This window comes from Macaca thibetana, chromosome 4 (assembly GCF_024542745.1).
Source record: "Macaca thibetana thibetana isolate TM-01 chromosome 4, ASM2454274v1, whole genome shotgun sequence".
NCBI lineage: Eukaryota > Metazoa > Chordata > Mammalia > Primates > Cercopithecidae > Macaca > Macaca thibetana.
Genome location: NC_065581.1, coordinates 111871597 through 111883596, shown reverse-complemented (window position 1 = coordinate 111883596; position 12000 = coordinate 111871597). Strand labels below are relative to the sequence as shown.

The window sequence follows — 12000 nt, the reverse complement described above, 5'->3', positions numbered from 1 at the left end:
TGCCTGTAGTCCCAGCTACTTGGGAGGCTGAGGCAGGAGAATTGCTTGAACCCAGAAGATGGAGGTTACAGTGAGCTGAGATCACTTCACTGCACTCCAGCCTGGGTGACAGAATGAGACTCTGTCTCCAAAAAAAAAAAATAATAATAATAAATAAATAAATAAAAACCTGAAAACAAAGTGGCATAATTTTTTAGACCTCCTATTGTACTTAGATCAATTTTAAAATGGGTGGATAATGAAAATAAATTCCTAAGGCCCAAGCACTATTTTAGATGTGTGCACTAAAATTGCATAAAAATTAGAATAAAACTAATTCTCCAGTATCATTTCAATGAACTATATTGGAGTTATTTCATATCAGAACCATAAACTTAAATTAGTGTAACACAAACATTCATGTATCTTCACAAAACAAGGTAATAGGGTATGGAAGGAAAATATAAAATAATCACATTAAACTACATTGTATCAAAGGCTAATTTATGAAATAATTGCTGTAAGAGGAATGCTCCATTGTAATTTATTTTAACTTTCTAGGTAATCGAAAAGCTTTTGCAAAGCCTAAGCTTTGGACAAAAGATACTATATATTTTTATGGAACAAACTATGCAAGGTAACTGTAGCTTTGAGAAAGATCAGGAATCTACATGAGTTATACCTTCATCTGATGTAACTGTATCTCCTTGGTTGCTCGGTTTGACTGACGTATGGTCCTGGGACTAATTTTCTCCTCTGCTGTTTTGAGCCATTCATCTACTTGCTGAAACTTCTGCTCCATTAGCCTCAGTTTGTTCACTACGTTATTGAACTGAGTCCGGGTCTCGGACAGCTTGTGCTGGTAAACCTGCCAGTCTTGCCGGAGAGACTCTAAAGCCCGGTCCTCTGCCTGTGGGATACCTGATGGGATCACATCCTCTCTGGTGTGCAGCACTGAGTTCAACAGGGCCTGCCCCTCTGCACAGTGTACCTGTAGCTCCTGCAGAGAAAAAGGTATGGCTGTTACTCTGAATCATATTTCACACTTGCATGGGTTAGCATGTCTCGCCCAAGCCAACTGTGATTGCTTGAGCTTCTCATTAGAAAAAAATGATTTTATTATGCCCTATACAAAAATACGTCCCTAACAATATTTTCTTCCAAGTCAGAAAGATTCCTAAAATTTTTCCAATTAAAATAATCAACACACACACACATACACACACCCCAATATTTTTCTCAATCAACAGTTTTTGAAATTTGACTTTTTAGCTTATAGGCAAAAACACTTGTGAGTAAAGAGTTATTGTTTAAAAGAATGACCTAGGCTTATTATGGCTCATAATCTGCTTAAAGTGCCTTAAGCTTCTTGCTTTGACATTGAATAGCTCAGTGTTACATTTGTGACTGAGAAAGAAACAATGAACCCTCTTTTTGCTAAGGAGGAATCTTTTGCCAAAGCTGTACTCTAGGCACTGTGGTGGCCAAGAAAAGTTGAACCTGGAGAGTGCAGGGCACACAAACCTGGGAAATTAGTTCATCACACCTGCCCACCAGGTGCTCCCAGGTGCAAACACATTTCCTCCACCAAAGCCTAAGCCCCAAAGATTTACCCTACAAATTTAGTATAAATCAAGTTTTGAAGAGCATATGCTATTTTTTATAGGATAAAAAGAAACTTATATCCTTAAAGATGTTGGTAAAACAACATGGCACACTTATATTTCTGGTGATAAACATAAATCTATATGGTCACTTGATCTGATCACCTAAAGTAAAATAAATCATGTCAAATCCCATCAACAATGCTAAAAATATCAATATATGTAGTTAAAACATAGTATTTCCTCAATACCATACCTTAAAAACCACTTAAGATTGCTAAAATATTTTTCTTACAAAAATAACAATCTCATATGGTTTCAACTAATAGAACATTTTTCTTCAAATACGATGTCACTTCAAGCATGGTGTAATGTAAACACATATGCACATGGAAAGAGAAGAACTATAGATATACATGGTAAAATATTAATCAAATTGGCAACAAATACATAAACTTTATTCTAAAATTCTTAGACTTTTTTTCATGATAATTTTTTACAATCATTTTCCTAATTCAAAGTTGGCAAACTTTTTCTATGAAGGGCCTGATAGTAAATAACTTGGACCTTGTGGGCCATAGGTCTCTGTTGCAATGACTTAACTCTGCCATTGTAGTATGAAAAAAACCACAGATGATACATAAATAAATGGGTGTGGCTGCATTCCAATAATATTTTATTTAAAAATACAGACACTGTGGCCCTGGACAGTAGTTGACTGATTTATTAATCTTCTCAGCATCTTTTCCATACTTCATAAATAACCACTTTATCTATTATCCAAGTTAATATTCTATTAGATAAATTCTCATATATCCCAAATTTCAACTCTGTATTCTGAAGGAAAAATATAGCTCAATATTTAAATAAATATATATTTATATATATTACTAAAAATATAAAATATATATAACATAAATATGTGTATATAATATATTAAACATATTAAAATATATTAATATATTTAAAATATTATATAAAAATATATAAATTATATATGTTCTATGACCCAAACTAGGCCTTCAGGTTATACAGAATAATTTCTGAATATGGTCCACACGACTGGCCAATCCCCACACCATGTACATGCTACAGAACATCAGGATTCTGAAGAAATTCTGCTTTGTGGTTGCGGCATCACAATTCTCCACCACTGCTTCCTGTCACTAGCATCTTCCTTCCTTTTTAACCTTTGTGGTGGCTCACAATAGAAAATGTAAGAATTAATGCACGGTGAAATCAGGGGGAAGTTAGGTTTGCACCACTTAAATACTGGCTTAAGCGAAATATTTTCTCTTGACCAGAGCAACAGCAACATCTGCTGGCGATGGGTAACTATTGGCTTAGTTCCTACACAAAAGCACAGGGCGCTCAGCATTTGCTTGCCAATGATGTTGGTAGTGTAGAACTAAGAAGGGTTATTTAAAGAAAATAGTCGATTTGAGTCAAATAAATTACAACAGCTAAACCTGTGGACTAGGACATCCTACTCTTTGGAGGCAGGATGGATGAGACCCGTAAGTAAGCTGAGGAAATTGTGACCCTTCTAACTTTTATTATTTACTTACTTCATGAGTAGACCGTATATTTAAACAAGATTTTTTTCCATTTAATCCTTACAACTCTGTGGATGAAATTGGGTCAGAGAAGTTCTCACTTGCCTGAAGTCACCTAGTGTTGGGTTCCCCAAGGATTAGAGTCCCAACTTCCTAATCCCAACCCCATTCTCTTGACATTATACAATTTCCCAGTCCTAACAGAAAAAGCCAGAAATTTTATATGTGACTGATAATCATGATGGTCCCTGGTTTTTCCACCTTGTCCAAGCCGTAGGTAAAACTTACCCAATCCTGAACCAATTCTAATCCGGGCTGATAGCACATTTGTAAGTTCCAACACATTGCTGGTGGGACATAAAGTGATCTCATTGGCCTTTCTCCATCTTCTGCTGTTTGTTTTGTACATGGTGGCCCCTTCTTGGTGAACTTCCTTGATTCCTACCTACTCCTTGAGGTAAGATTATGGGCCCTTCTTTGAGGCTACCATAAGATTCCTTACATTAGTCTGTTAATGTCCTCACCACATTCTTTATAATCATCTTGCTATGGGTTTGTGTTCCTCATCAGATTTCAAGTTCCTTGAAGGCAGAAATCGTATCTTAATCACCTTTACCTGAAGTAGCTAGCAAAGTATGTGTACTGTTTTAAGTGCCCAGTAAATACTGAATGAGTAAATAAGTATATAGGTTATGACCACTTTTTCCACCATGTCTGACTTCTCACCATGAATTATGGCCTGCTGGCCTGGGCCCAAACACTTTTTTTTTTTTTTTTTTTTTTGTGGCTTCTTTAATTCCTTCTTCTAGAATCCTGAGCCCAAACCTGTACCATCAGCAATGTGGCAAGTTTTGCTTAAAACCACATGGCTCAATACATTGCCACTAGTTTGACTTCATGTCACCTTCTAATGCTTTCTGCTGCTGTCCCCCACATCTGGTTTGATCCCTTAGGGAGAAACAGGCAGGTAGGCCAGACAACCCCATCAATTGGATCTCCAGCCATTCTTGTCAGGGCCACCCTAGCAGCTCTATGAGTTCCCCAAGTGCTAGTCCTGCCCTATCTAAATTGCTACAAAATGATGTCAACTAGCACATACTACTGAGGTCTCAGAATGTTCTTGATCAGACCTTATGGGGATTGCACTTAATGTGTATCAGCTAGCCACTGGGCTCAAGGTTTCTATTAACTTCCTATTGCTTAAAATAATAATTCCATATTCAGAATGAAGATTCCTTTGTTTTAGGATAAAGGAGGCTTTACCTGAAGATCACGCAATGTTGTCTCATGAGTGTGAGCATCACCTTCAAGAACTGAATACTGGTCGAGCTTTTCTTGTTCTTGCCCCAACCAAACTTCAAATGCCTTTAGGTCTCTCTGATACTCTTGGTGCAGGCGGACAAGTTTTTCAGACTTGGTTACAGCTTCCTATAATTAGCATTTACAATAATGAAGATAGGAACACATTACTTCATAAAGCATCAAAGTGCTGTAATTCACTTTTGTAATTTTAGAAAAGTACAGTTATTGAGACATTGGAATATGAGTTATTTCCTAGAATCATGAATCTTCAAGATTTATGTAAAAATATAAAAATCTAATATTTCAGGAATAAATGTGTTATTAACTATTTTGTTGAATTAACTACATGATCTCTGAACACCTTATAAAATGTAACAGACAGATTAAAAAATGAATTCACTTTACTAATTTCATAAAAATTCACTTTTGCTAATGAAGAAAATTGAAATTTTTATATTGTGCCTTAAATGAGGATTTGGACTTACTGTGGATTTAATTTTCCACAGTAGAATGTGCTCTGAAAAAGCGTATTTATTTTCTTTGTGAGGACTAAATGAAGAATGATAAATACTATCAGTGATTATTTTCCATCTTAGAAAACTCTCACGATCAGACATACTAAGGCATTTATGAGTCTTAATTATGAAGCTGTCCAGAATTTTTTAAAAATTGGTACATTTCTAGGAATTTTTAGTTGAAAATTATCTTACTTTCACAGCTTTCATAATACTAACAATATTTGAAGGTTTTGCCAGTAACACCTTTAAAATATTAAAAATTCATTTTGCTTTTGTTCTGTTTTCCCAAGCCCGTCATTCTTGAAAATAAATGAGTCTTTAAAGGAGCACAGCTCCAAATACTCCCCTTGTGGTGAATCTACAAGAAAAGTGCTTTGCCGTACCTTGGCCCTCTCTTGGATGGCTCTGTATCGTTCCTGTAGATCCTGGAGTTCTAGCTGGGTGACATAGTGTTCTGTCATGCCAGCCCCTTTGACTTCAATGGTCTCCAGCAAGCTGCTGTAACTCAGCACTTCTTCATTTAATAACTAGAGAGCATTTAAGAAAAATAAAGTGGTTACCCATGCACCATCACATCAGTGACATGCTAAAACCAAGATATTTTAACTGTACAGTTGACAAGTGACCTCCGGTTACCCATTCGTCCATCCCTCCATCTATTTATCTATTTGACACAGATATGTGTGTGAATGCATGGAGTGTGTGTGTGTGTATGTGTGTATTTTATGTCTGGTCCAGAACTTTCTCTAAGATATGAATTCCCAATTAATGACTTTATGTTTCTACTTTAACATTTCAAACTGATTATGACCAGAAATGGACCCCTGATGCTCACCCCATCCCTATTCTACCCCAGCCTCCCATGAAACCCCCTTCTCTTTCCATCTCTTCAAACAGCAAATGCCATGACCTCCCACCCAGCCGGTCAACCCAGAACATGAGAATTGTTTCAGCATCTTCTCTAGCTCTCTGTCCTCTTAAACCATTCGGAAATCCAGTTAGCTCTATCTCCTTTTATACCGTGACATCTGTCCCCACATCTCCTGCAAACTCCCCAGCGCAGGCTGCCCTCCTCTTTCACTTGGACTTTGCAGTAGTCTCCCAGGCAGATTCCTGGCCACCAGTTCTTTCCCTGTCCCTTATTTCATGCTCCACACAGCAGTCTAAGTGATATAATGTCTTGCAATTAAAAGTTGAATCATGTCACTTCTCAGCTTAAAACCTGGATTATCTTCCCAATGCTGCCAGGATCAAGAGGAAAATCCTCAGAGCAGCTGACATGGCGATGGAGGATCAGGCCCTGTCTCTTCATCAAACTCCCCTCGCAGCCCCTCCCTGCCTGCTCTCTGCCCCAACAACACCTGCCTTTTTCCTTGCAGCTCCCCATTGCAACAGGATCTTTCCCTCCACCGGGCCTGAGGACCAGCTGTTTATTCTATCTAGAATGCTGGTTCCTCAACTCCTCCCCAGGCTCATTTCTCTGCCTTAAATTCTTTAGTGCATCGACTAAATGTCTGCTGTTTCAGAGAGGCCTTTCCTGCCCCTCTCCCCTGGCCTCAAACAACTGTATGAACCTTTTCAAAATTACTTTCTCTCACACCACACCACTTTTTTTCTTCATAGTACTCAGCAGTTATAATTATTTATTTGTACATTTATTAATGAGTGAATGCATCCCCACTAATGTACGCTTGACTGTTTTTACTGCTAGAATCAGGCACAATGCCTGCATGTAGCAATTTCTCAATGAATGTTGATTGAATAGATGAAGAATCCAATTAATTAAGCAATTAATTACTGCAGGTATTTATGAAGCAGATAATTATAATTATATTAATTTACGGATGCACAAATGAGCCCCAGAAACATTAAGTACCTTGGCATAGGTCACATAAGATCATTTAGTCATTTAAATAACTGTTACTCAGCATGTGCTCTGTGACAGACAGAGAGCCAAGTGTTGAAGATATGAAGAAAATTAAGCATCTCTATCCACTGAAGGAGAGGGACATGCAAATATGTATCCTATGAAATTGATAAAGAGCTTTGAACCAAGGGCTATGAGAGAACAGAACAATGAATCAAGCCTGAGCGGTGGTGGTGTAGCATAGCTAAAATGACTTCAAAATTCATTCAGAAAGATCAGTAGGAGGTTGCCAGGGGCAGAGACAGAGCAAGGACCTTCTGTAAAAAGGGAAGAGATTATGCAAAGGCACAGAACTGTGAAGACTGTGGCATGTTCGGGAGACAGTGTGAGATTCAGCAAGGCTGGAGAGCACAAGGGAGGAGGCTGGGAGCATGAAGGAAAGGAGCATGGCAGAGGAGCTCATTTCCATTCTTACAAACCAGGCAAGGGAGATTGAGCTTATACTGTAGACAATGGGAAGCCAACACAGGACCTCAGGCTGGAAGTGAGACATTCATCTTTATAGGAGATAACAATAGATACAGGCAAGAAACAAGGTGAAAAATCAGGAGTCTGTTCCAGTTCAGGTGAAGAGGATGGATCAGTAGAACCTAGTGCCCGATGCAATGAGAAAGAAGGCACTGGGAATAATGAGGTTTCCAATGTAATATATTCAGGGTGAGGTGACACAAATGAGCAGAAATAGAGAATGTGAGAGGTTAAAGGATTTCTGTGTAGAAGATCATAAGTGCTGTTTAGGACAATGGTAAAGGGGTGAAGGAACAGGCTGTCCAATGATCATGCCCTGGAGTAAGGCTGCAGCTGTAAACCAAAGGACTGTAAAACTTCATGTTTGAATACTACTGTCAATAAGTTTTAAGAACATGCCATTATTTATTTATTTTAAAAATCTTTCCATGTAGTACTGTACTAATATAAGCATTATGACAAATGCACAAAAAATAACACAAAAGGATGTGATTAAAAAAAGAAAGACTTCCTAACGATAAGCAGGCTGAATACATTAATAGATATTTCATGGTGCTACATTTTCAATGGTTTGTATTATAAAACATGGGTCTACATGGTTTTCCTGGAAGGGAAAATTTTTACTCACTAATAAAATAACCACAAATGAAATTCCAGTTTAAGAAGGCTTTAGAAATTATACTATAAGCCCCAAACATAATTTGGTTATGTGCACAGTCCCAGCATACACGTAATCCCATTTTTGTCTGACTGTGGCATTCTAAAGAAGCCTGTAAGAAAACAAATGGAATCTGGAATCCAGCTCTCACCTTGGCTTTTCCGAGCATACTTATTTTATCCCGCAGCTCTGCATGCTGCCTTTCTGATTCATTTAGGTTGGCTTCCATACTGTCCATCCAACCGGAGAACTGTCGAACATCATCCTGGTAACTTGTCCATTTTGAGAGAGCTCCTTCGAGTTGACTGCGAGGGATTTGAAAGGACAATAAATCCACATTGACAATCCTTAGGACTCTAAAATCTGTCATTGTGTTTGCTCCATCCACTCCAGTCAGCAAGGGGTCAAGAGAAGCTGACTTGGGAGTGAGCAGGCTACCCAGGGCTTAACGACACTGAGTCCAGGTGTGAAGGGCAGCCTCAGGAAGCAAGGGACATTTAACCCCAGGCCAATATGCAGAAACATGGAACTGGCTATCAACTCAAGAGTCAGCAGCTAGGGGGACAGCAGACACTGAGAGAGGTTCAAAGGCAAAACTGGGAGAGATCCCCCTGAGTGGGTCTTTTCTGGAGCCAAAGCCCTGGGCAGGGAGAGAAGCAATACTTAACTCTATCAAACTGAGCAGGACATTCAGAGCAGGAGAGAAGAACAAGTACAGTAACCACCTTGCGTGAGATTAAAAATCAGAAAATCACAATGAAATAAAAGGACAATATTTCCTGACTTGGTCTAAATATTAAAACTTAATTATTTCTCTTATAGATAAGTTAAGCACTTCTCTTGTCTAAACACACACATGCTTTTTTTTTTTTTTTTTTTTTTTTTTTTTGAGACAGAGTCTCGCTCTGTCACTCAGGCTGGAGTGCAATGGCATTATCTCGGCTCACTGCAAGCTCCGCCTACTGGCTTCATGCCATTCTCCTGCCTCAGCCTCCCGAGTAGCTGGGACTACAGGTGCCCATCACCACGCCTGGCTCATTTTTTTGTACTTTTAGTAGAGATGGGGTTTCACTGTGTTAGCCAGGATGGTCTCGACCTCCTGACCTTGTGATTCACCCACCTCAGCCTCTCAAAGTGCTGGGATTACAGGCGTGAGCCACCGCGCCCGGCCTACACATGCTATATTTTAAATTCCATTAATCATTTCTGCCTAGTTGTACTACCAGGTTTTGGGTCCTTTTGCAGCAGAAACTATAAGTGCTCCATCCATCCACACCCCCAGATCACACCACTGCAGCACAGGGCCAACTGGACTTCTAATCGCTCCTAGATCTCTTAGCTTGAAGACATTCTCTAGGCTCTGATGTACTCTCAGTTTGAGGGCAATGTAGGCAAGAAGGGCAGGGGAGCCTCACCCTTAGGGGCAGCCCTCAACTGCTCTTCTAATTCATAGGAGTTTGTTTCCAAATACCCCAGATCCCCTGCCCTTGGATGGTATAACCGAGGCTCACACTGTATATCAGCTCCCAGCATTGCCTGACTAGATTAAGTTGCAGTTGCTCACAATGGTGGGCAAATTGCTTGATAACATACCTGATATGGTTAGGCTCTGTGTCTCCACCCAAATATCATCTTGAATTATAGTTCCCATAATCCCCACATGTCACAGGAGGGACCCAGTGGGAAGTAACTGAATCATGGGGGCGGTTCCCCCCATGCTGTTCCTGTGATAGTGAGTGAGTTCTCATCAGATCGGATGATTTTATAAGGGGCTTTTCCCCCTTTGCTCAGCACTCGTCTCTCTTACTGCCACGTGAAGAAGGACGTGTTTGCTTCCCCTTCCGCCATGACTGTAAGTTTCCTGAGGCCTCCCCAGCCATGCGGAACTGTGAGTCAATTAAACCTCTTTCCTTTATAAATTACCCAATCTCAGGAATGTCTTCATAGCAGCGAGAGAACAGGCTAATACAACACCCTTTATTTACTGCCCTCCCCCTGCCTGCTATTTCTTTCCTACTCCTCTATTTGTATTTCTTGGGTTTACCTCCCATGTCCACTACTTGGTTTTAATCCCTATATTTTTACATTATGAATCTTTTTTTTGTATTTTTATGTTAGCAACAACAACAAAGAGAAACATGCATTTTTAGTTATATTAACATGTAAGCACAGTATTCAGGTCAATCTAAATGTGAGATTACATCTGCCAGTTTCTTTTGTTCTAATAAGAGAAAAGAAATAAAAAGAAAGAGGAATCGAAGGAAAAGGGAGGAAGGAAGGAAGGAAAGAAGGATGGAAGAAAGGAAAGAAGGTAAGGAGGGAGGGAGGGAGGAAGGAGAGAGGGAAGGGAAGGGAAGGGAGGGGAGGGAGGGGAGGGGAAGGGAGGGGAGGGGAGGGGAGGGGAGGGGAGGGAAGGGAAGGGAGCCACAGAAATGGTCTGTTCAGTAGTATTATATTGATTTTTTAGTAGTAGCTTCCCCAGTGCTTGGCCGTAGTTTCCCTCACCTTTTACAACGAATCCCTGCAGACAAAAGGGATGCCCACATATCCTTCACACTCTGCAGCTGCTGTTGAATCGTGGGAATGCCTTCTGGAGAGGTATTCTGAAGGACAGATTCTCCCCTGGTTACTATCATTTTCATCTGAATCTCTTTTTCCTGTTTGACTGATAATAGAGCCTGTGAAAACAAATACAGAAGTCCTTTGTCATTTGTATGTTTAACATTTCTGGCTTTAAATATTGCAGAGCTCCTAAAGATCACAGAATAATATGCAATTGTATCCAGCCCTGGAGCTCCCAGTCGGCTGAGATGGAGGGTGGGGAAGTGGCTTGCTGGTGAGTACCAGTCACCAGTTACCCGCGGGTTTTTGCTAAGTGGCCTTGGTGTTGAAGGTCTCCAGTCTTCTCTGAATAATCCCTTCCTTCCAATGAAGTTTTACTTTACTGGTTTTAACAAGGGAAAAATATAGTACAGTAGAATTCATGATTTCTCAAAGGTTATAGGATGAAGAGTTTATAAATGTTATGGTCTCTACAACAAAAAAGCCTATAGAAATTGATTATACATTTCATGTTCTTCATAAGCACTATTCTTTTTTTTTTTTTTTTTTTTTTTTTTTTTGAGATGGAGTCCCGCTCTGTCGCCCAGGCTGGAGCGCAGTGGCCAGATCTCAGCTCACTGCAAGCTCCGCCTCCCGGGTTCATGCCATTCTCCTGCCTCAGCCTCCCGAGTAGCTGGGACTACAGGCGCCCGCCACCTTGCCTGGCTATTTTTTTGTATTTTTTAGTAGAGACGGGGTTTCACCGTGTTAGCCAGGATGGTCTCGATCTCCTGACCTCGTGATCCGCCCGTCTCGGCCTGCCAAAGTGCTGGGATTACAGGCTTGAGCCACCGCAAGCACTATTCTTTTTCTATGTGAGAAGGAAGTTTTTTCTTTTGTTTTTTTAGAGACAGAGTCTATCTTTCTCTCCCAGGCCTCAGTGCAGTGGTGTAATCATAGTTCACCACAGCCTCGAACCCCTGGGATCAAGTGATCCTTCCACCTCAGCCTCCCTGGTAGCTGGGACTATAGGCACATGCCACCATGCCCAGCTAATTTAAATGTTTTTTTTGTGTGTGAAGATGAGGTCTCAGTATGATGCCCAGCCTGCTGTTGAACTCCTGAGCTCAAGCAGTTCTCCCACTTCAGCCTCCCAAAGTGCTGGGATTATAAGTGTGAGCCACTGCGCCCAGCCAGAAGGAAGTTTAAATTCCAAGTTATAAAACTGATAATGTCACCTAAAAGACAAAGCTTCATCTCTCTTTAAAACGTGGTTCTTGACAACTTCCAGAAACCTCAGCTTCAGCCACCCATTGCCACCAGTTTCCGCTGTGGCAATGAGCAACTGGTAGCAATTTCTCACACACTAAGCTGTTCTTTCCTCTGGCTTTTCCTCACACTTTTCCACTCTCTGCCACCATTCCCAAGTCTCCACCGGGTTATCTTT

General features: G+C 40.3%; 1 protein-coding gene across 18 annotated transcripts in view; it reads right to left on the bottom strand.

Annotated features, from left to right (window-relative positions):
* The window catches only part of SYNE1 (spectrin repeat containing nuclear envelope protein 1), a 530910-nt gene that overhangs the window by 238794 nt on the left and 280116 nt on the right, over positions 1-12000 (bottom strand). For all 18 annotated transcript variants that reach the window (XM_050786838.1, XM_050786854.1, XM_050786847.1 and 15 more), the window contains 5 exons: positions 10518-10690; positions 8164-8317; positions 5343-5486; positions 4403-4567; positions 662-979 (listed from right to left, as the gene is read on the bottom strand). In XM_050786838.1, coding sequence (XP_050642795.1) covers positions 662-979; positions 4403-4567; positions 5343-5486; positions 8164-8317; positions 10518-10690 — 954 coding nt within the window. The remainder of the gene's footprint in view (positions 1-661; positions 980-4402; positions 4568-5342; positions 5487-8163; positions 8318-10517; positions 10691-12000) is intronic.